At 51.0% G+C, this 25,227-nt stretch overlaps 2 protein-coding genes across 4 annotated transcripts; both read right to left on the reverse strand.

The window, feature by feature from the left end:
- Positions 1 to 1,169: 1,169 nt before the first annotated feature.
- Positions 1,170 to 17,096, reverse strand: LOC147960390 (uncharacterized). Of its 3 annotated transcripts, XR_015610721.1 has the most exons (6): positions 5,115 to 17,096; positions 4,944 to 5,029; positions 4,340 to 4,438; positions 2,694 to 2,819; positions 2,400 to 2,504; positions 1,170 to 1,729 (listed from the first exon to the last, which is right to left on the reverse strand). XR_015610721.1 is itself a non-coding variant. In XM_087535350.1 (5 exons), exons 1-5 carry the CDS (start codon positions 5,137 to 5,139, stop codon positions 1,655 to 1,657), a joined length of 390 nt encoding a protein of 129 aa, XP_087391476.1. In that variant the 5' UTR covers positions 5,140 to 17,096; the 3' UTR covers positions 1,170 to 1,654. The 3 variants fall into 3 exon arrangements, 1 of the variants encoding a protein (XP_087391476.1); XR_015610720.1 differs by having other exon boundaries at positions 2,694 to 4,438; XM_087535350.1 differs by lacking the exon at positions 2,694 to 2,819.
- Positions 17,097 to 17,165: 69 nt separating this feature from the next.
- LOC147960391 (uncharacterized) lies at positions 17,166 to 21,429 on the reverse strand. Its single transcript, XM_087535980.1, has 4 exons — positions 18,925 to 21,429; positions 18,457 to 18,838; positions 18,192 to 18,306; positions 17,166 to 18,116 (listed from the first exon to the last, which is right to left on the reverse strand). The coding sequence occupies exons 1-4, from the start codon at positions 19,158 to 19,160 to the stop codon at positions 17,251 to 17,253; spliced, it is 1,599 nt and encodes a 532-aa protein (XP_087392106.1). The 5' UTR covers positions 19,161 to 21,429; the 3' UTR covers positions 17,166 to 17,250.
- Between the last annotated feature and the right edge of the window lie 3,798 nt (positions 21,430 to 25,227).

Here is a 25,227-nt window from a genome sequence, read left to right on the forward strand (position 1 = left end):
TCATAGTAGGTCGCTTTTTTGCCATGCATGTGCATCCATGACAAATTTATGACAGAATCAAGATAGTCATACCTGTGCTGTCGCAGAAGTGTTCCATGACATTACCAAAATTATCATCACGGAAGTGTCCACTTCCATGACGATAAATCGCGTGTCACAGAAGTGCTTTCGTCAAGGGTGACCGACACGTGGCATCCACAGTAAGGAACTCCGTTAAGCTATCGGGTCGGGTTTTGGATCCGATAACCCGTTGACAGCCCCGACCAATGGGGATTTTCCACGTGTAAAATCATCATTGGCTAGAGGAAACACGTGTCGACTCATCGTTGGGACAGATGTCATCCACTCACTGGACAGAAGGTGCCTATGATACGTCGACACGTGGCACGGCCCAACAGTGGCCCATTCCTGTGAAAAGGCCGGCCCATTTGACTTGGTCAAAAGCTGGCGGGCCGGCCCATGGAAAGCCTGTTAACGGCTTGTTTGCATATAGCCCATTTACAGCCCGCTAATCCAAGGCCCGTTACGCCCTATCCGAATTAGGCCCAGTAGCGTCATCTGGGCCGTCCAATATGATTCCAGCCCGTTTTCACTTCTGGCCCATGTATAGCCCACGACGTCTTTCGGCCCATATGAGGCCCTTTGTAACTCTTGGCCCATTAGCGGCCCATGCTGAAACTGGCCCGTAATGAACAGTGTATTACTTTACACCCATTAACGGCCCGTGGTGAAACTGGCCTGTAATGAACAATGTATCACTTTATACCCATTAACGGCCCGTTATTCCATTGGCCGTTTCCTGTCCAAGTTAACTTCCGGCCTTCTGAGGGCCCATTTATTCTTGGGCTCATTTGCAGCATTCGGTTACTTACGGCCCGTTATTGTCATTTTCTGTTTGTGGGACAAATTCAGCCCGTCGTTACGGTCGGCCCATTTGCAGACCGTTAGTCTGTTGGGCCATTTTCATAGCATCACCAAATACAGCCTCTTAACGGCCCGTTATGGTCAGCCCATAAAACGTACGATTTCCATTAAAGGCCCATCTACGGCCCATTAAAGGCCCGTACAAGACCCATAAATGAGCTAGCGGCCCATGGATCCTACGAGACGTAGAAGGCCCATGGATCCGACGGCCCGTGAAGGGCCATGGTCGGGCGAATTGGCCCCCGTTTGAACGATATAGCATATTCAAAGAATTATCCTACTCAATACTATCACCTCTAAAAAGCCTACACTATTACAACAAAGAGATCAAGGCATAGAAAGGTAGAATAATCCTACACTATACAATAAAGAAATTATAGCCGATTATACCCACTGGGCATTATGGTTCGGCACAGGTGATAATAAAGCATACACAAACAGCAAATTACATACACTGGGCAAATACAGCTCATACATCATGGACGCGCATCAACTTAACTCCAATTGAACTATAATCTCTTCAGAAAATAGGATTGGCCGGATTTAGATAGCACAAATTTCAGTCTGCAAAATCTCCAATTCCTTCATGGTTACCTCAGTGTCTTGTTTCATTTTTTACTCCTGCATCTAATACCTGCATGTCCAGTCTCAACTTGTTGATTATACGTTGACAATCATGTACACGTTGTCTTGCCACCTCTAGTTGATGCTCGAGAACATCAGCACATTCCTATTCCAATCCATAATCATTCGGTAACGGCCATGCCACACTGCTCGCAGATCTTTGTGTTGATGTCACTTCATCCTGAAATGTTTCTGTAAGTACACATGACTAGGGCAAAAATATAGTTACAACCGTGAAGCAAACAAGACACTATTTTGTACTATATGGAAAAACAGGACTAACAATAATGTTACACGTCACTTTCAAAAAAAATGTTACACGTCATGAAGCATAAGCAGGTGATATTTTAAAAATTATAAAAAAGATAGTCTGTGCAGCCTGCATAAAGAAATCCCTCTTAGCTCACCAGAGTTGCATTATGTTGGGGACCAATTGAAAACACAGACAAGTTACAAATTTAGACAGCACGTTGCGTATAAGTAAGCAAGCAGCTGGCCATTCTATGCCTCAATTAAAGTCTTAGGGAGCATAATGAACAACAGAGGGTTTCATACAAACATACTACAGCAGGCAAAACTATGCAATCATTAGCATAGTATAAACTAGATTGTGAGCCTCATGCAATAATAGTTGGTTAATAGACTTCAAAGCTTCAGGCACACTTCGGCAGAGTAATTAAATGGTAAGGCCTTTAATTATGTCAACTAATAGTGATACAAGTACCGAACATCAGGCATGATTATTTGGGCATCTCATTAACTGAGGAGAAATAAAGCAATTGAAAAGAGAAAATTAACTATGCCTGAAACAAACAAGGAATTGAACTGTTGAGTTGCATACAGTGACTTACCTTAGCAGGTTGAAGAGGCTCAGCGCAGCTCCTATTTCTCTTACAAGGCTCCTTCCTAACGTCTTGTACTTGGAAATCCTCAATCTTATTTTCATTGCACCCCCTCTGCAAGGTGACACAAACTAGTTACTCGTCTCCTTGGAAGATAAATATGCATACTTTCCAGTCTGTGAACACAAAAGAATGAGATTATAACAAAACAACACCACATAATGAAACATGCCACATCTCTTGCACTTGCACACAATGAAATGAGCATTTACTATGTCTGCACTATGTAAAAACTAGGCATACCTTCGAACTGGATCTCCAGGTACTCTTAGAGAGCCTACTGTAGTGTACAACCAAACCTTTATGTCACCTATGAGTTAGACAAGGCCCCACTACAGCAGCCCTTAGTGTTTAAATCATTGACAAGCTCTGTTAAAGTGTTATGTCAAGAACAACAAGTAATCAAAGCAAACAGTCCTAGTATGGCTGGCTGATGCAAACAAGCAATTGAACAGATGTGTGAGCAAATCTTACATATCAAGAAAAGAAGCAAAGAAGGAGACTTAAAGACCATCACTTTATTGACTAGATTTAAGGGGCATTTAAACATCATGTGCAACATATGAACTAACATAAACATTGCATATTTCTAGATTCTACAATGGAATGCACATGTATTAGGTTATGCCATGTATGATGATGCCTAAATGTACAGATAGCAGGCAGGAGTGATTCATCATTGCACGCACAATTGAATTGCAGGTTAAGGACTAGTTCGATTCTGCATTTTTAGGGCATATTGTCAAAATAAGCCATAAAAGATGTAAAGAAGTCATTTTTGAGTTATAGGCTTGGGCTTAACTAATTTCGCTTTGGAGGGGGGTGTTTCGGGTAGAACCTCACTAAAAATTGAAGGGGAGGGGAATAGTGAAATGACTCTGTTGTCTGCCTATATTACACTCAAAATGCAACTGTTGACGCCCGTGTCACACCTGACCCTCAAGTAAAAACAAACACGCAAGCATTCATTGCCTTGCCCGCTTGCATCTCCTCTCCCCTTTCCACTATACGATGAATTGCTATGAGCTGCTTCTGATGCTGCTATATGATGCATTGCTATGAGATGCTCCTGTTGCTGCTATATGATGAATTGCTATGAGCTGCTGCTGCTGTATGATGAGTTGCTATGAGTTGCTGCTGCTATATGATGAATTTCTATGAGCTGCTGCTGCTATATGATGAGTTGTTACAAGCTGCTCCTGCTGCTGCTATATGATGAGTTGCTACAAGCTGCTCCTGCTGCTGCTATATGATGAATTGCTATGAGCTGCTCCTGCTGCTGCTATATGATGAATTGCTATGAGTTGCTCCTGCTGCTGGTATATGATGAATTGGTATGAGTTGCTGCTGGTATATGATGAATTACAGACTGGTGCTGCTGCTGTATGATGAGTTGCTATGAGCTGCTGCTATATGATGCTTTCGGGTGGTGCTGCTATACGATAATAACCAGCCACTTGGACCATCGAATTTCAATAAATAATTGTTCTTCATTTAAATGTGGGTCATGCGTTCTTTGTTTAAATTAGGCAATGGGATCTCTATGGAAAACATTGATCTTTGTATTTGCATTTTGAGCAAATAGTGATGGTCTGTTTTCCTATCATATTAATTACTGCACTGGGTTCAATTTGTGATGTTTGCAAGTCAAATTAATTTCCATATGGGCAGCAAAATGAAAAAAAATATAATGCAATCTAGACTTTCCACTGATCATACCAAAGATAAGCTGAAAACGCAATGAAAATAACTGGTTGGCTCATGGAGCTTATATTCACAGGTGCTTATTTTCTTAGGATAACTCGTAATAATTGTCCCTAAGAAACTTGGCTAATAGAACTGGCATACAAATAACATGTCACGATGATTGCAATGGAGGAGTGACGTACCATGGCACACTCTATAGGCTCACCACTGCCTCTCCTTTTTTTGCGATGTTCCATGAAATTGCCACATACATCTTGTACTTTTTCATTGTGTAACCCTATCTGCAAGTTGACACGGCTAATTTCAGACATCTCTACATGATACTACATTGCATATCCCTTGCGCATATTTAAACCACCAATTAACGATTGTGTGCGTACCATAAACTAGCCATAACTCTATATGCTGGACTAGCAGGCACTCTAAGGGAGCCTAATGTAGTGCACTGGAATTCCTACACGCCATCTACGATTTTTTGTAATGTACTGCCCCTGTTCCTAAATATATGTCTTTGTAGAAATTCCAGTATGGACCGCATACAAATGTATATAGATGCATTTTCGAGTGTAGATTCACTCATTTTGCTCTCTATGTAGCCTATAGTGGAATCTCTAGAAAGACTTATATTTAGGAATGGAGGTACGAGGTAGTATCATGTATGACATTACATATCTAATTTAGCAGCCAGTAGTAGAAATCATTGTCTGCACAAAGGGATTATTGGTCGAAAATCCTAGCAAAGCACGCTGGCAGGCACAGAACAATACAAGAGAGAGACGCGCTTACAAGATCATAGCAATGCCTCAGTCCAGGATCTTGGTTGGCCAAGCTGTTAGATCTAGAAGAAACATCGTCCTTGTAGTTTTTGCCAGCTGCATAACAGGTAACAGCGACCGGTTAGTATATTTGAAGTACATTGGGCAGGTGATGCTGGACGGGTTTAAAGGTGACAAGTACCTAGGCCGTGGCGGGTGCTTGGCATCTCTCCAGACTGTGGGAATCAGGTTAGAAACGTCGAGGGTGATGACGTTGCGCTGGCTGTCGGGGTCCGGTAAGGAGATCTAGAACCGTCGAGTAGGGTGTTTGTGGAGCGGCTTCGGTAGGGTGGACTACGGTGTGGGCGAAGCGGATCTATGGCCGTGGACGAGGGCGTAGGTGAAGCTGCTCCGGTGGTTGGGTTAAGGATGGTGTCGACGATGCGGATCTGCGGCCGTGGACGGGGCGTCAGAAGCTGCTCCGGTGGTTGGGTTAAGGGTGGTGTCGACGATGCGGATCTGCGGCCGTGGATGGGGCGTCAGAAGCTGCTCCGGTAGGTTGGATGAGGGTGCGAGGAAGCGGATCTGAGGCCGTGGACTTGTGAGTTGGCAAAGCGGCCCCGGTAGGGTTGAGAATGATATAGGCGAAGCTACTCCGGTAGGGTTGAGGAAGGTGTCGGCGAAGCGGCTCCGGTAGGGTTGAGGAAGGTGTCGGCGAAGAGGATCAGAGGCCGTCGACGGGGGCGTCGGTAGGGCGGCTCCAGGGGGTGTGGATGAAGCGTCTCCGGTGGGGAGTACGAATGAGCCGCTGTAGATGCGCGGCAGTTGACGAGAGTACCGGCGAAGCAGATCCGGCGCCGTGGACAAGGCCGACACTGAATGGGCTGTGGTACAGTGGTGGATGAGCAGTCTACTTGTTTCTAGGGGAGGTGGGAGGGGTAGATGCGGCCATAGAAGCAGATCCAGTGAGGTGGACGCCGCTGGCAGTGAATAGGCTATGGTATGCCGGTGGATGAGCAGTCTAGGGTTTCGAGAGGGGAGGGGAGAAAGGGCGATGAAGTATGGACGGCGTGATGTAAGATGCTCTGGTGCTGTGGAGTTAGTCGTTTTTGTGGGAGGGGGGAGAGGAAATGGGGGTGCCGTGTAGTGGGGGAACCGGAAGTTACCAAAGCAGCCCCAACCTATCATGTAGATGAGGGCGGTATTGTAAGTGTTGGTCTCTGTGCACCAAGGACAAAAGGGGGATTTTGCATGCTAAAGACTAAGGTGGCGGAAATTTTAGAAGGAGGCGGGAGATTTTGCCACCCGCGGGATCGTTCGTATCCAGTTTCAACTAATTTTGGACCGTGCTAGCGGGAAGGTCATGCTAGACTGTGTACACGGGGCACGCGTCAGCAATTAATAACTGGTGTGAAGTCCACCCCAGAAAAAAGACAATAACTCAGGATGATGCGCCGATAACTTGGATGTTCACACGGGCGCGACCAGTCGTACGGGTGTAGTGGCGCGTTCACAAAAAAGGGATCAAACGCTCAGCCTATGTATTTCTCGTGTAAATAGATAATTTAGTGTCATTGATTATTTACTTTAAACATAATGCATTGATGTGTTAGTGTAGAGGCACACAAAAAGAAATGGATATTGTAGTCAGCTACTTAAAAGTGTTACCTTATATGATTACATAGCCTCCATTTCATAAATTGCGTACCCATTGAATTCATATATGAATATTACATATATTACTTCAAAATAGAAACTTAAATCATCCAAGACTAATGAATTTGAATGCAAGAGTAACAATGGTGCATGTTCATGATAGCTACATTGGTTGTTTGAAGAAACATCACTGTAACTTTGGCATGCACAACTAAAAAGGCTTATTTAAATAGAAAAAATATGATATGTGAGTGTCCAATCTTTATAGCGTTGAATCGATATTGTACCTTTGGCCACGATACGAAGTAGATATTGACTTATGTTCAAGCGATGCACGTCCACGATCGCTAGATAGTGATACATGAATGAATTGTGCAATCTCTCTCACACGCATACAGCTCTCATTTCCCTGTGGGCATCGGAATCACACACGCGCACTTCGTGTATTTCTCTCCCTCCGTCAGGGTTAAATTCGTCTTTCTACCCCGTCCTACAAGTCTCTCACACAGAAACACACACGCTCTCTACGTCTAACACGCCCACCCCTTTAATTCCGCCCACCCACAGCCACTAATGTCTCTCACACATATGCTATCTACCTATCCCTTAATATAGCTAGATATGTGTCACACAAACTTCTTCTCCCTACTAGCAAGATGCCCATGCGTTGCACGGAACATCAAGATGCATTTGTATGAGAAGTTTATCTTGTGGGAGAAAAGGATGAACGAGGGAATTCCTTATTTGCAAATGCGGAGAGGGGTGTGGGTATCTTTTTGCAAAATTGCCATAGTTTCCTTCCTGTTCGTCGGATATAAACTGGATGGCCTATATTGCAGGATGGCAGGAACACCATGATCACCAACTCTGTTTTTATAAGAGTACAGATATGTGAGTGTCACTGCCCTCCTCCCCACACACCCACACTTCCCAACACCGAAGGAGTAGGGTGACACCTCGATCTTGATACTAATCTATCGACTGGCTTCTCTCTCAAACATACACACACACACACTACCCGGCACTGAAGGAGCTAGTAGGGTGGCACATCGATCTTGATAATAATCTATCTACTCCTCTTTCAAACACACACACACACACTCGCTAGTTGTGCCTCTGTGCCTACCGTGCACACTCTCGATACGTCTTTCCCTTCCCCCCAACAACGACAGCAGAAGGGTGACAACTCGATCTGATCATAATCTGTCAATTGGTTTCTCTCTCAAACATTGTGTCTCGGTGCCTCGCTCGGTAGCCCCCTCGATATGTAGACTTCTCGCGTGCGCACAGCTGTAGTGACGATGACGCTGAACCCAGTGTGCCTTGTTTTTACCGGCCTCATGTGATAGTTTTCACCCTGTTTTTTGTTAATTAACATGGCAACCTTTTCTTTGTTACTACTAGTGAATCTGAAATCATTCAGGGCAGACATAAAATATATCACTTCAACCCAATTATCGCAGCAACTATTTTAAAAGAAATAAGCTAGCTGCCCGTGCGTTGCACGGAACATCAAGATGCATTTGTATGAGTAGTTTATCTTGCGAGAGAAAAGGTTGAACAAGGGAAGGCCTTATTTGCGAACGTGGAGAGACGTGTGGGTATATTTTTGCAAAATTGTCATAGTTTCTTTCCTATCCGTTAGATATAAATCCGACGGCCTATATTGCAGGATGGCACGCACACCATCATCACCAACTCTGTTTTCTACTCCCTACGTCCGAAAATACTTGTCATCAAAATGGATAAAAAGAGATGTATCTAAAACTAAAATACGTCTAGATACATTTACTTTTATCCATTTTGATGACAAGTATTTCCGGACGGGGGGAGTATTTGTCTTTTTAGAGATTTAACTAGTGACTATGACCGGACCTTACCAACATACTCAAAAAAGTAGTCCATAATTTTGATGTTACCCTCTTTTCTTGGCGGTGCAGTGCCATCTGGATACCTCATAAATAAATAAAGTGCTACATGATTCTAATATATGATACATGGCGCAGGAGTACTAAGTATTATTAATACAGTTTTGCTAGAACTCATCTAGATGAGATATAATTTGGTCTCATTCATCTTTTATAGCCATTGGATGTGATGCTATATAAGATGCGTGTGTGCTGACGTGGGTTGTATTTGTTCTTGTGCAACGAACTGACCACTGCATGTCATGTTTGATAGTCTCAATTCATTAAAAGCATACAAGACCCACATCTCTTCTTGGTTGATTCCTCTATTTATGTCAAAAAATAAGAAACAACGTGAGAGTTAATGCACCACGCCTATGTGTTTACTATTTGGTTTTCGTAAGATGACTTAATACTCACCTAGACGGAGGGAGTATTCGATTTGACAGCGGGCGGCGCAGTTCCCGATACGGCTATAATGCAGACGAGGGAGGGAGTAGCGGTTCCCGATATGTTAAACGGCCAATGCATCCTTCTTCAATTAATGCATGAGGGAAGTAATGGGAGGAGGTCCGGGAAAAGAGGCTGCACGATGTGAATGCAACGCAGTTTGCCCTCATATAAAGGCGCCCCTCCATTCCAATGCATCTACCACATCGTACACACCTAAGCATTTGCCTAAGCACCTACACTAAGAGCAAAAGAGCTCACTCCAGACCCATGGAGGCGATGCTCATGAGCGGCCAGCGGCTACGCCATATGGTCCACGACGCTGGCCTGCGGCATGGCGCTGAGGATCGTCTCCAGACGGTGTTGGAGATCGGCTGGTGGATGGCCGCCTTCGACGCCAACTACGACTCTCAGTTGGACCAGATGATCGTTGCCACCAGCAACAAGTCCACCGTCCTCAAGAAGCTCACGGACGACATCGCCGTACTCCTCCAGCCCGCGCGCCCGGGCTCCTCATTGCCTGCCACCCTAATCGGCCTCCATGGCCGGTACCTCTTTCAAGCACTGGTGGCCCTGCGACTGCCCGCCGACGCCATGAAGAATGTCCACCTGGAGGTCGCGCTCGCCGTGAGGCGCCTCACTCTGCAAGAATTCGTCGACCTACACATCCACATGTACGAGGAAATCGTGTACATAGGTATCTACAAGGCCAGTGAGGACGCTACGACGTTGGCCTTCCTCAACCGGCTGGAAGCCTTGGATGCCTTTGCTGAGAAGCACCCGACCTCTCCACAAAAGCCACCGCTCCTTAGCCACCGGTCGGTGGCCCGACGCACTAAGTTGAGGAGGAGGAGGTCGTACGTTCATGGATCCATCTTTCTTCTTGCCTTCTGTAACCACCACTGCGATCGCATCATCGTGGCCTTAATTTTGTGCTGTTGCATTCTCGTTCCAGTCAATATCGACATGTGCGATCCCTTTGCTTAATTATATGCATCACTATAACTAGTACTCCATCCGTCAATTTATAAGTTGTGCTTACCTTTTCCATCAACTTCGTGCAACGCGCGGGCATCTTGCTAGAAACACTAGAATATGTCTATATAATCCATATGTGATAGGCCATTTGAAATCTCAAAAAGACAAATATTTAGGTACGGAGGGAGTAATATATTAGGAGTATATCAAAACAATAGTGATTTCTTTCAAATTTGTGAACAAATACTACTATTCTACTACTTTGGATCCGTCGCAATGCACGAGCACATTGCTGGTAAAAGGAAAAGGCCTACCACGTTCGCGTCGCACCCCCACACGCCCGAGAATCAGGAGTACAACACGGCCCGTCCGGCACGACACATGGCTTAGGGATGGCGTGTTGCCTAGCATTTTCACTTTCATGTGGGACCGCCGTTGAGCAAACCGACACCCCGCTCGCCGCCGGGTTGAAAAAAAGAAATAAGGGGAAGATCTAGCTGTAGCACGGAAGCCAAGAAATTTGGTGTCAGACGGGGCTCGTTGATAGAGTAGGAGCATTCCGTACTAGTACTACTCCTACTAGTACCAAGTTTGTACTCCTAATACTATATTACTAGTACTACCACTATACAACTAGTAGGTACGTGCACGGCACAACATCGTAGGAACAAAAAACGGGAAGATCTTGTTTTGGGTGATTTATCTATTTTTCAATCAACGTAGTATGAATAATATGATGTGGGGGGCACCCATGAAGCTTATGTGGCTTGGTAGCATGGCTACGGAAGGTTAGAGAAAAATAAATAGATATTGTGTTTAGAGTGCACTCCACTAAATAGATACATATACTTTGGATCCATTGCAACGGACCGGCACATCTATATCTATACCCCCTATATAGTGTGTGAAAAACTTTGAAAGTTGGTCGATGGATGAAGCCAATCCGACAGTACAAAGATGGAAAATCCGAGCACTACTGGCCGTTGGATATCATCCACCAGATTCTGCCACATGTATAATCTAGAAGACTCCATGGTTGAACTTAATTCATGACTAAGGGCCTCTTTGATTCATAGGATTGCAGAAACACAGGAATAGGAAAAAAGTAGGATTGGAATGGCATGTTCATTGGATCCCTATAGGATTTGAGTTTGTTTGATTGTGTCGCATGAAAAACAAAGGATTTCTTTCAAGAGGTTGGAGTGCATGTTAGAATTCCTGTGAAACATAGTACAAATGAATCCTTAGGAAAATATTCTACATGATTCAATCCTACGAATCAAACAACCAACGTAGGAAAAATTCCTAAGGATTCTAATCCTTCAAAGATCCTATGAAAATCCTTTGAATCAAACAGACCCTAACTTTGCCACAACTAAGCTTAGGCAAAGTTATTAGTTCTTCAAAACGAGAGAAACAAGTTGGCAAGCCTAAGGGAATCTTGCCACATTTTTGTGTGTATGTCATGTGGGGCCTTAGTGTGGCTTGCCTAAGGTGTGGCTTGAATCAAACACTCGCCTAAGTTAATCAAACTTGCCTAACCTTACATTCCACCAGATTTTGCCACATGTTAGAATCCAGAAAGCTCCACATGTAGAAGCATAATGCACAAACCACTAGAATCTCATGCGTGCAATGCACGTGTACCTTACTAGTACTAGTTGGTAGTAGTAAGAAACAAATTCCAGTTTTGGCACTAGCTCATGCTGCGGGAGCACCACAAGGCCTGCCACAGGAGTTACATTTCCCTCTCGGGGCCCACGGGACCGAACTTCAGTGGCTTAGTGGTAGAAACAAGAAACGTGATGGTCGTCGTGGTTCAACTTCCATGGACAAGCTGTCATGTCTGCTGACACATGTATATCAAAACTAGAGTGTTTATATTTCAAGCACGTGAACAAGTATTATTCTACTACTTTGGATCCATTGCAACGCACGGGCCAGCACATTGGTAGTAGTAGTGTCCATCTCTATCTCTAGAGGCCTTCCCTCGTTCATCCTTTTCTCTCACAAGATAAACTACTCATACAAATGCATCTTGATGTTCCGTGGAACGCACGAGGATGTTTCCTTGGGGGTCTCTCCAGCGCGGCGTGGCCGTAGTTGCTAGTTGACGCCCCTTGAGATGCCGACGTTGAGGGGCACTCGGATTTCCTCCGATGAGCAGGTAAGATGAGTTTGATCACGTAGTAAATGCATTCTAAAGACTACTTCCGTGTCCATTTCCTAATTCTCCCCCTGCCCACTTTTTCACAGGTTAGGCTCGGTGCGAGTGGAGATTGGCTTGCATATATACGGGAGGGTACCAACATCAATTTGCACAACATTTACAACGGTGAAACCGTTCCCGTAGAACCTTTGTCCAACATTGGGATCAGCCATGCAACAGGCCACCGCATGAATTGGAACGATGGAACCGCGGTGAGATTGAATAAGATAGCACGAACCTTGCACATGGCGGTCAAAGGCGGACCATGCTGTCTGCGGCCGATTTGTTGCTGTACGAGTAGGAAGATGTTGTGCTCCTTTCTAACCGCATCTGCGCGGTGACAAACCAGGGGACTTATTTTGTATGGGACACATCCTACGATATACTCCCTCTGAGGGAGTCCTGGATTAGGGGGTGTTCGGGTAGCCAGACTATACCTTCAGCCGGACTCCTGGACTATGAAGATACAAGATTGAAGACTTCGTCCCGTGTCCGGATGGGACTTTCCTTGGCGTGGAAGGCAAGCTTGGCGATGCGGATATTCAAGATCTCCTACCATTGTAACTGACTCTATGTAACCCTAACCCTATCCGGTGTCTATATAAACCGGAGGGTTGTAGTCCGTAGGCAATCAACTCCATATACAACAATCATACCATAGGCTAGCTTCTAGGGTTTAGACTCCTTGATCTCGTGGTAGATCTACTCTTGTACTACCCATATCATCAATATTAATCAAGCAGGACGTAGGGTTTTACCTCCATCGAGAGGGCCCGAACCTGGGTAAAACATCATGTTCCCTGCCTCCTGTTACCATCCGGCCTAGACGCACAGTTCGGGACCCCCTACCCGAGATCCGCCGGTTTTGACACTGACATTGGTGCTTTCATTGAGAGTTCCTCTGTGTCGTCGCCTTTAGGCCCGATGGCTCCTTTGATCATCAACAACGATGCGGTCCAGGGCGAGACTTTTCTCCCCGGACAGATCTTCGTCTTCGGTGGCTTCGCTCTGTGGGCCAATTCGCTCGGCCACCTGGAGCAGATCGAAAGCTACGACCCTGGCCATCAAGTCACGTTTGGAAGCTTAAACTACATGGCTGACATCCGCAGAGACTTGATCTTCGACGGGTTCGAGCCACGGCCAAGCGCGCCACACTATCTCGAGGGGCATGATCTAGCTCTGCCTCCGGACAGTGTCCTGGAGGCCGCACACGCATCGGTTTCGACCCCTAACTTGGAGCCTATTGCGCCAATCGAGGATGAGCGGTTGGACGTTACCTCGGGGGCTTCGATCTCAAAGGCGATCGAGCCGAACGCTAGCCCCGCACTCTGCATGATCCGTGACTCCGAGGATCCGGACTCCTTTCCGAACTCCGAACCCCCCGCGCCCCTGCCGATCGAATCCGATTGGGCGCCGATAATGGAGTTCACCGCCGCAGACATCTTTCAGCACTCGCCTTGTGGCGATATCCTGAACTCTCTCAAGTCTCTCTCCTTATCAGGAGAGCCCTGGCCGAACTACGGTCAGCGAGGATGGGATACGGACGATGAAGAAATTCAAAGCCCACCCACCACCCACTTGGTAGCCACTGTCGACAATTTAAACGACGTGCTCAACTTCGACTCCGGAGACATCGACAGCATGGATGACGATGCAGGAGATACCGACGAACCAATGCCCATAGGGCATTGGACAGCCACCTCATCTCATGATGTGTACATGGTGGATACCCCTAAAGGAAGCGACAACGAGGAAAAAGGGGATGGGACGGGAGATCGACCCTCCCGAAAAACAATCAAAACGTCGGTGTAAACGCCGACCCAAGCCCTGCCTCGACAAAAACCCAGCCATAGAGCAGGACGAGCCGGTAGACGACGAGCAGGCCTTAGAGCAACCGTACGAACAGGGCAACACGGATAGAGAAACCGAACATCCCGCCTCCGGCGAAAACGACATTCCGGACGACCTTACGCCGGATAAACCTATGGAGCAGAAGAATCTCCATGAGAGGCTCTTTGCAACTGCATGCAGCCTAAAAAAGCAGAAGCGGAAGTTAAAAACAGCGGAAGATGCACTCCGGATTAGATGGAGCAAAGTAATCAATACCGCAGATAAATACGGCGACAGTCGCCGCACTAAAAGCTATCCGAAAAGAAAGCTACTGCCTGAATTCGATGAAGAGGCCCAAGAGCCCTCGCATTCAAAAAATGAGAAAGCCACACGGTCGGATAGACGACCCCATAAAGCGGCAAGCGGCGCCGCACCTAAATCGGCATGCGACCCACTTAAGGATTCGCATCATGGCCCACTCAGGTCCATTTATGGGCCAAGAAAGCAAGCTCTCGTAAGCAACGCTATGAAGCCATCATCAGAATCCGGCACACCCAAATACAGAGGCGCCGCACACCCCCTATGTTTCACCAATGAGGTCCTGGACTATGAATTTCCAGAGGGATTCAAACCCGTAAACATAGAGGCATATGATGGAACAACAGACCCTGGAGTTTGGATCGAGGATTATATCCTCCACATACACATGGCTAGAGGAGATGATCTCCATGCCATAAAATATTTACCCCTTAAGCTTAAAGGGCCAGCCCGACATTGGCTTAAAAGCCTTCCCGAAAACACAACTGGAATCTGGGAAGAGCTCGAGGATGTTTTCCGAGCAAACTTTCAAGGGACCTATGTCCGCCCTCCGGATGCAGACGATCTTAGTCACATAACTCAACAACCCGGAGAATCAGCTCGGCAGTTCTGGAATAAATTCCTCACTAAAAAGAATCAGATAGTCGACTGTCCGGACGCCGAAGCCTTAGCAGCTTTTAGGCATAACATCCGAGACGAATGGCTCGCCAGACACCTCGGCCAAGAAAAGCCAAGAACAATGGCCGACTAACAAGCCTCATGACCCGCTTTTGTGCAGGGGAGGACAGCTGGTTGGCAAGGTGCAGCCCCAGCGATCCAATTACATCCGAAACTAGGGATGGAAACAGAAAACCGCGACGCAACAAGGACCGTCGCCGGACTAAGGACAAAAGTTCGAAGAGCACGGCAGTCAATGCCAGATTCAAAGGTTCACGACAAAATCAGGCAAAATCGCCCCCACAGGATAACAGGGACGATCCATCCAACCTAAATAAAATCCTGGACAGGATATGTCAGATACACAGTACTCCCGGGAAGCCTGCTAACCATACCCACAGAGACTGTTGGGTTTTCAAACAATCCGGTAGACTCAATGCCGAACACAAGGGGCTCGACACACCAAGCGAAGACGAGGACGAACCCCAAAAGCAGAGCACCAGGAAACAAAAGAACTTCCCACAAGAAGTAAAAACAGTGAACTCACTTCACATAACAAAACGTGCGGCGCCCGTAAAGGTACGCACCACACGGCCCATCCCCAAAGGGTCCTGCCACTGGTTGTCAAAACCGATCATCTTCGATCAACTAGATTATTCTAGAAATATCAAGAATGTAGGCTGGACTGCCTTGATACTCGATCCAATAATTGGAGGGCTCCAGTTTTCAAATGTCCTTATGGACGGCGGCAGTGGACTAAACCTGATATATCAGGATACAATCCAGCACATGGGGATAAACCCAGCAAAAATCCGCCGCAGCAAAACCTCCTTTCAAGGGGTAATACCTGGTCCGGACACCCATTGTATGGGTTTTCTCCGGCTCGAAGTCATATTCGGCTCTGCCGATAACTTCCGCCGCGAAAAGCTGACCTTCCATATCGTCCCGTTCTCAAGTCGCTATCAAGCACTACTGGGACGCGAAGCTTTCGCTCGCTTTACGCAATACCGCATTATGCATCTCTTACGCTTAAGATGCCCGGTCCACGAGGCATCATCTCTTTGAAGGGGAAGCACTAAAGTGTGCCTTCCCAAGCGGAGGACTGTGCGGCCGCTTTGACAGCCCCACAACAAAATGGCCTCACCGGCCAAAAAACTTTGAAATAGGTCATTCAAGACCACGAACACGGATAGACGAGTTCGGTGCAAAATCATCATTGATGCAGGCCTAGAAGCCATATACCCCCGCACTAGGGGCTCCACGCATAAGAGACAATAAAGCTCAATCTTATATATTTCACTTTATACTTTGTTTATTTTAAACTTTTTCGGCACGACCCGTTTTCAACTCAGTTCCTCTCTTTTACAGATGAACGTCGTGCGGCGCCCGTCCAGGATACGGCACAACGGAGACACAGGCGCAGACGTGCAGTAGGGACCCGTCCTAAAGGATTCTTTTTAGATTAAGACCCTGCGTAAACCTTTTTTACTGTCTCTTGTTGCTAGACATCCCCTGATTTTTTCTGATATAACCAAGGAGGAGGCTGGCGTCTTGGCATGTGGCCACGTCAGAATTTTTGCACGTACCTGGACACTAGGGGCTTTCTTTTTTAATAAAGAGTGTTGTTTCGCCCGCACTCATAAAGACCGAACACCTTAGGGAGTGTTCGGCGTCGCGAGTTTTGGCATTATATGCATCAGCTCTGAATCATGTCTTTGGTCAAATGTTGGGTTGCCCGGCTCCTGAGTTCGGCTACCTTACGTTCCGCTCTATCGGCTAAGGTAGCACCAGGAGAACTACTGCGATTGTGCCCCGGTTCGGCCGGGCGAGCACCTCAGTAGAGAAAGCCGAAAACTGACTGTCATGATGTAGCGTGAGACTGGTCAGCCACTCGATGACCTATCGGAATCTATTGGATTCCTCCGCTTTAACGAAGGGCCGCTTCCCGGTCAGGCACATACGCGCCCTGAACTCGGACGAGCGCAGTTGCCACCAAGGGGCTACCTAAATAGTCTCACTGTCAAACTCCTATGGCTAAGTGAAAGTGTTAAAGCATTATAGTCTGGTTGCCTGGCCCGCTGCGCTATCACCTCCTTTGTAGGACCAAGACGTTGGGTTAAGTGTGAAAATGCGTCTTCTGCGAGCACCCCCGCACTATGTGCGTGGGGGCTGAAGCCAACGACTGCCATCCTTCAGATTTTGTATATATATATATATATATATATATATATCTTAAAACGGCCGCACAGGAGGTGTTCTCAATACTTGGAGGCACAAGTATAAAAAAGGCCACTACAGTTTATCAAAATATTACTTTATAATTACATATGCTATCATAACATAGCATCTTTCGGGCACTGCGTCTCTATTACACGAGCACCTTCAAGAACTTCCTGAAAATAGTGCTCGGAGGGTATTCGGCTTTTGTCCGAATCTCGGGACGCAACAATGATGGTCTCCATCTCTACCCAGTATGTCTTAACACGGGCAAGAGCCATCCTAGCGCCCTCTATGCATGCTGACCTCTTCATTGCATTTATATGCGGCACCGCGTCAAGGAATTGCTGCACTAAGCTGAAATAACTCTTCGGCTCCGATCTCCCCGGCCACAGGTGACCCATGACGTACTTCATGGCGAGTCCAGACAACCTATTTAGTTCGGCCCATTGAGCCAAACGATCATCCACTGTCAGTGGACGCTCTGGATTGTGAAACTGCGACCAGAAAAGCTTTTCCACTTCGCGATCTTTCTGATCTCGAAAGTGTTCGGTCGCATCAGCAGCACTCGCTGCCAAGTCCAGATAGGTATCCTCCACACTCCACATCCGGTCCAACGGAGCAAACTTCGGATCACAAAATTTCCTTCGCAGCATAAAGGGCTTTCCAGCCGCAATCTGTTCGGCCTGACGCAGCTCCTCCTTCGCAGCTCTCATCGCAGAGCACGCGTCCTTGGCATTGGCAACGGCTTTCTCTAAGTCCGTCTGTTTCGCCTGGTCTTCTTTTTCAAGAAGTCTGCAACGGTCTGTCGCGCTTTTTAACTTTTCGGCCATCTCGGCCATCTCTTCCTTGCTTCGGCAATGAGCAGCCTGTTCGGCTCTCAGCTCTTCAAGGGCTTTCCTGGTGGCCGCATCACTTTCGCTGGCTTGTTCTTTAGCTCGGGTAAGTTCTGCCCTAAGACTCTCCACGGCGGCCGCACCATCTGCGTCAAGCACACACATCGTAAGACACAGGCATAAAATTGTTCTTACCTGATGCCGCCCGAGGAATTACATACCTTGAGCCTCATCAAGTCGCTTATTGACAAGCGTGATGTCAGCATCTGCCACGTTCAGTTGCCGCTTTAGTTCGGCAGAATCGTCAGTTCGGCTTGATTCCGGACACCCTGCTGCCTACATTCAAAGGCGACATCTTAGACCTGGGATTATGATCCTCCGCGTGCCGTCATTTCTTGACGACGCGCAGAGTCTCAGGGGCTACTATCTACACAGGGCGCATCTTATTCATGCGCAACTGACAAAAGTATACATTATCTAATGTACCTCGAAACCCGTCAGTAAACTTTTGACGGCCTCATACAATCCGCTCTCTGCGGATGAAATCCTTTCAATCATCGTGCCCATCAATGCGCGGTGCTCCTCTGAGATAGAAGCTCGCCCCAGCAGAATCTTTAGCTCCTCCGGCCGAGCACCAGACGGTGTCGGGCTCGTCCCATGACCTCTTTCGAAGGCCGGACACGGAGAACCTCGGGGGGCCACATAGCTACCTTCCGCCCCTGCCGGATTCGGAGAAACCCTCCGCGACGACACCTCAAGTTCGCCCACCTCGCTAGGCGGCACGGCAGGGGGAGGCGTCCCGCTCTCCATCATCTCCGGAAGGAGATCCCCCGAAGACGAGCTCTGCTGAGAAGGGCTGAGGTCCGAGCTACAAGGTAAATGTTTGGTTAATCTTCTCAGATATAAATCAAGGATTTCCCTCATCCCCCAAAAGGAAAATCTTTCTCCACTTACGGCTTGCTGGAGGGCTGATCCCCTTGAGGGCGTAGTCCGGCCGAGGAACTCCCCGGTGTCGGACCCTCTGACGAGGATTTTCTCCCCCGCTTCGAGGCCATGGTTTCCGGGTCGTCAGAGGCGGCTCTCTTCTTCCCCTTAGGAGAGGAATTGTCGTTTCCTCCCTTCGGAGCAGCCTCCTTCGAGGAGGCCATAGCTTCCTTGTCCTCCCCCTCCAAAGGCATTATCTCCAGCATCCTGACCAGCACGGGATCCGGCCTGGTTTCAGGAAGGGGAGCCGGACACCTGATCAGCTTTGCCTTCGCTATCCACTCCTGTTTAAAAGGACGGCTCTTTTAGGGGCAAGTTTATGACAATTATACGGATAGAAGGTCCGGGCACAAGGTTGCTTACTTGAGTATCCGGGCGATTGCAGCTTAGGCCTGCGTCCTCGGTTAAATCCGGACACATCTCTTGTGATCCGAAGAACAGTCTATACATCTCCGCGGGCGTTGCGCCCATAAAATTCTGGAGAGCTCGCGGTCCCTCTGGATTAAACTCCCATAGGCGAAGGGAGCGACGTTTGCCGGGCCATATTCGGCGAATCAGCATGACCTGCGTCACCTTGACCAAGCTGAGGTCTCCTTCCAAGAGATCCTTAATTCGGCCCTGTAACAAGGGCACGTCTTTGGGCAAACCCCAATCTAACCCTCTGTTAACCCATGACGCTAGCCGTGGCGGGGGACCCGAGCGAAAGGCAGGAAGCGCCACCCACTTGGCGCTCCGGGGAGCGGTGATATAAAACCACTCTCGTTGCCACAAGCCCAGCTCCTCTTGAAAAGGGCCCTCGGGCCATGGAGCATCAGCATTTTTGCTTATAGCAGCGCCTCCGCACTCTGCGTGCCGTCCCTTGATCATCTTCGGCTCCACTTCAAAAGTCTTGAGCCATAATCCGAAGTGAGGGGTAACACGGAGGAATGCTTCGCATACAACGATAAACGAGGAGATATGGAGGATGGACTTCGGAGCTAAGTCGTGGAATTTCAGCCCGTAAAAAAACAGCAGTCCCCTCACAAAGGGATCCATCGGGAAGCCTAACCCCCGAAGGAAGTGAGACACGAACACTACGCTCTCACCGGGCTGGGGACTGGGGATAGCCTGCCTTTGAGCAGGCAACCTGTGCGGAATTTCGGCACAAAATTTTCGTTCGGCACAAAATTTCACGGATGTGTTTTTTTTGTAGTGCTTGAAGGCGCCTGCCATGGAGGTATGGGATCGCCGGAGCGCCGTCACCCCCCGCCGTGACGCCCGACCACACACCACACTCCGGCCTGGGGCGCCGGCCCGCGCCAACCCCTCACGAGCGGGAGGGCCCCGAGTCCCCGCCGCCACCGGCGACGACAAGGCTTCGCCCTGCCGCGCCCTCGGGCAGCAGCGAGGGAGGAGGAGAAGGGGAGGCCGGGCGACGGGATCTGGGAGCCTCCCGGCCGCCACACGGGGGCGACTCGGGAGGAGGCGAACGCCCATGGCCGAACTATATGCATAACCAAGCTCGAAGCGCATAGGCCTACTTCAAGAGGCGCCACCAGGTGGCACCCCATCCTCTAGTACATGTAATAAACAACTAACCTACAATGTAAAGTTGTCTTTTGCCACTCCTCAAAAAGAAAACCAATGTAAGGCTGGAAACTAACTAATTCTTTTTAAAAAAAATAATAACAACGGATGGCTCTGGTGCTCTCCTCTCGCGACCCCGTCGATGCAGCGCCGGCCGCGGCTGGCTCATCGGCGCCATCGCCTCCGCCGCCCTGCGCTGCTCCGGGCACCTCTGCCCCCCGCCTCCCGACGTCTCGCGGACGCTGGCCGCTGGGCCGCCCGCCCCGTCTTCTGCCGCCCCCGCCGGGAGTCGATGCCGCTCGCCGGACTGTGCTGTGCCCGACGCTGGTTGACGCGCCGTGTCGGGGAGTCCCCCCATGCTCGCCGGCCGGTTTCGCTCCCCCTCCTCCCGACGCCTGGCCAAAGGGCCGACCTTGGGTCGCGTACCGCTCGCCGCCACCGCGCTCCGGCGTGGGGCGTCGCGGGGCGGTCTGATCTGGGTCAGGCCGGGTCCTCATGGAGCTCGGCGGCAGCTTCCTCTGGTTCCCGGCCTGCCTCCTTCCCGGCGGCGTCATCTACGCCGATGGTCGCCCGCAACTCGCCGTTTCAGCCATTCATCGCGGCTTTTGGCACCTCCTCGCTCCGTTTTTCGCCCAGCCACCCTCGTCGTCGCCCCATGGACACTGGAGCCCCTGCACCGGCGGCGACCGCACCACTAGGGGAAACCCTAATCGCTGCTGCCCCGTCTCGCTGGCTGGGACGCCCGGTCATGGGCCGCCCTAGTGTTGGGTCTGGATTTAGGCCATGGGCCTGTGCTAGCAGCTCCGCTTCCGGGCCTAGCTTTAGATGCGGTCCTGGTGGGCCGGCCTGCCCAGCCATCAGGCCTATTCGGCTGCCTGCGGGCTTCCCTCGCCCCCATCCCATTCCTCCCGTGCTCTAACCCTCATTCTCCCGACCCCCGCCGCCAACACCCCGCTCCCTCCCCCGTCGCCGCCGGCCCCCATGACCCGCGAGTGGCACGACGCTAGGACGCTCCCCAAGCGGCGCGCCGACGACCGCCGCCCTGAACCCTCCCGTGCAGAGGAGTGGCGCGACTCCTCCCGCCCATCCCCTAACGCGGTTCGCCATGAGTCTAAGCTCCGCCGTCAGCTCTCCTCCCACGGCAATCGCCGGTCCCCCGCCAACGACGACCGCCGCTCCCCCTCTCGCCGATCTCCTCCTCGCGCGGACCGCCGTGGCCGCTCCCGCTCCCGCTCGCCTCCCCCAGCCGCAGACCGGCGTGGTGCTCGACGCTGGACGCCTTCCTCTCCGTGCCGTCGGGATGCCAGCCGCTCCCCGGCCCAGGGCAGCCGCGCTCGCTTCCCTGGCCGCTCCCATGGGCAGCAGGCCCCCCTCCCACTGCCGCCGCGGTTTGCCGCTACCAGCCACCTCGGGGTGAGCCGAATCTTCCCCCGGCCGGCAATGGGGTGGGACGGGGCTAGCCCGATGGCAAGCGCAAGAAGAAGCACGGTCTTGGGCGCGCAAATGACACTGCCCTGGCCAACGACGCAGCCCGAGATCTCGCTGCCTCAACTATGACCGCCCTCCTCCCCGACGACCGCTCCTGCGACCTCGTCAAGTGCTTCAACTGCGGCCTCTCCGGCCACTCCCAGGTGGCATGTACTCGCCCTCAGTGTTGCTACCTATGCTCGGACCCGGACCATCCCGCCTTCCTTTGCCCTGACCGTCCGGTGGCGGAGGAGTTGATGATGTACGGGAACGAGATTGAGGGCCTCGGCTACTTCCACATCGAGGTGCCCGACATCCCCGCCCCCTCACCGTCGCTCCTAGCCATTGTTACCGTGAAGGATGGGGTGGCCTCGCCGGAGATGATTGAGGCCGAGCTCAACCACCTCTATCTTTGCACCTAGGATTGGCAAGTCACCTTACTCTCTGGAGGCCAGTTCTCGGTCGTCTTCCCGGACGCGGTCAGCCACGAGTACGACACCCGCAGCGGAGACATCACCCTAGCTCTCTACAAGTTAGTGGTGGACATCTCCATGCCGGTGCGGGATCCCTTGGCGGTCGCGGTCTTGGACACGTCCTGGATCCTCATTGGTGGCCTCCCGGACATCGCCCGCTCCAAGCGGGTCATCCGGAACATGTCTCGCATCCTCAGCAAGGTGTTGGTGGTCGACGAGCTCTCCCTCCGCAAGGAGGAGGTCCGGGTTAAGGTCAAACCTCTCGACTCCTCCAAGCTCCGTGCCACCATCCGAGTGTTCTTCAACGACCAGGGCTTCGACCTCCGCATCTCCCCCGAGCCCCCAACCACATTGGCCGCCCTCGCATTGACGACAGCTTCCTGGGGGCGGCCCAGATGGGGGTGGCACTGTTGGTATCGCAGCGACCGCGACCCTCGCCACGGCCACCCCTCTGGCTCGGACGACGACGACGACTTCGAGGACAGCCCCCACCACGACTAGCCGCCTGTGCCGGCCGCCAGGGGTGGGGGTGGGGCGGGTTGTACCCACGCGGCGCCCCCCCCCCCCCCCCGGCCCCCAATGAAGGCCTCGACGCCTCTGATGCTAGCCTCCATGTCTTTCTGGCCTCTTCACCCCGCTCCCCCGACGACATCTCCCTCGGCATCTTCGCCTTCTCTCCAGCCAGGGCCGACCCAGCGCTGCTCGACCCGACCCCCCCTCCCCGTGCCCGATCTCCAGTTGGCGCCGCTAGGGGTCTCGGCCCTGGCTTCCGGTGCCTCCGGAGATCACGCCTGGCTCTCCAGCTCGGCCGGCCCATCCGCCCGTGGTGGATGACGCTCCTGTGGACCCACCTCCCTCCCCTGGCGTTCCCTGCGTGACGACCCCTGCTCCTCTCCTGGCGCCTTCGAGCTCTGCTTTCGTGGACCTGGCGGTGGTGGTGACCACTCCGGTGGCTGGTCCTCCCCCACCCCCTCGGACTGCGGCCTACTCCAGGAGGGGTTGTTCGACCTCGACCCCGGTGTCCTCTTCACGCCGTAGTGCTCGGATTGAGGCGGCCAGGCCGACGGGTGGCCCGGTCCTTCCTATCTCCGAGCTGGCCGCCCTCCGGGCCACTGCCCGGAACCTCGAGTCAGGTACCACGATCATCCCGACAACCTCTACTACATGCTCCTTTTCTGCTTTGGAGTCGGCTCCGCTTGGCCACCTCGCTAAGGTGGCAGCGGACTCGGCCATAGTGTTTCGTGGGGAGGTTGCCCCCCCCCCCGCTAGTCCAGATAGAAGCCATCCGTGCACGGGAGATCCTTGATGGTTGGCTCGCCGAGGCCCGTGCATGCCCTCCTCCCGCCGCGGGAGCGTCGCTCGGGACCGCCCCAAGCGCCCCTCCCCGCGTGTTAGTCACCCCGGCTGAGATCCGGGGCCGCACTCGCTCCCGTACAGCCGCCCAGAGCGCCTCACGTGTCTTGGGGTCAAGCAGCCCCCCGATGGATGCGTGATGCGAGCCTTATTCTAGAACATCCGCAGTTTCGACCAAGATGGTCGGCGCCGCCAACTCATTGAGTACATGCGAACCGAGCGAATCGACATTGTAGCCATTCAAGAAACAATGCGTGCTGAATTCTCCCTGTCGGAACTTGAGCATCTGAGCTCTGACCTGTTCGCCTGGCACTGGCTCCCTTCTAGTGGGAGTACGGGTCACTCGGGTGGCATCCTCCTAGGTGTGAAGGATGCCACCCTTGAGGTTGGGGGCATGGACCGGGGCGAGTTCTTTGTTAGCATGGAGGTCTTTGAAAGGTCCTTAAATTTTAAATGGGTGATCATTGCGGTTTATGGTCTGGCCGACCACCGCAGGTCAGAGACTTTCCTCGCTGAGCTCCAGAGGAAGGTTACGTCAGCCCAGTTTCCGGTTGTAGTGGGCGGCGATTTCAACCTCATCCGGACAGAAGAAGACAAGAGCAATAATCTAGTGAACTTTCCTCGGATGCAATTATTCAATGATTGCATCGCTAATATGGGGTTGCGGGAACTCGATCGTGTCGGGGCCAGGTTCACTTGGACTAACCGCCAAGTTGATCCGACTTGCTCGGTCCTCGATCGAGTTTTCGCCTCCCCTGAGTGGGACATTCGATGTCCCCTAGCATCGCTGCGGGTGATTACGCGGATTGGTTCCGACCACGTTCCCCTTCTCTTCTGTTCGGAGAATGAGCGCCCCCCTCTGCCGCCACGCTTTCGTTTCAACACCTTCTGGTTGCGTCAACCAGGCTTCACCGCCGCGGTGATCGCCAGGTGGCGGGAGGCGTGGGACGCCCCCGATAGGACCCTGTCGGCCGTCGATTCTTGGCATTTCTGCGCCAAGCGGTCGCGGCAATTTATGAAAGGGTGGGGTGCAAACGTGGGTCGGGACATTCGTGAGCGGAAGAAGGCTCTTCTTGAGGGCATCCAGGCCCTCGACCTGCAGGCTGACATTGATGGTCTTTCGGCAGACGAATGGATGCTCAGATACGACTTGGAAGATCAGCTCACGGTCATCTACACTGACGAGGAGGCCTACTGGCGCTTACGAGGTACGCAGAATTGGGTCCTCAAGGGGGACGCTAATACCGCCTACTTCCAGGCTATTGCTAATGGTCATAGGCGCCGCAATTCCATCCCCCTCCTGTGGGATGGTCCGACCCTCCTTCAGCGGCCGGAGGACATCCGGGCACATGTGGATGGCTTCTACAGAGACCTATTCTCTGCCTCCCCTCGGGGAGGTCTTGCCCTTGCGCAA

This window comes from Triticum urartu, chromosome 7A, assembly GCF_056163025.1.
Source record: "Triticum urartu cultivar PI428250 chromosome 7A, HENAU_Tu73, whole genome shotgun sequence".
Classification (NCBI taxonomy): domain Eukaryota; kingdom Viridiplantae; phylum Streptophyta; class Magnoliopsida; order Poales; family Poaceae; genus Triticum; species Triticum urartu.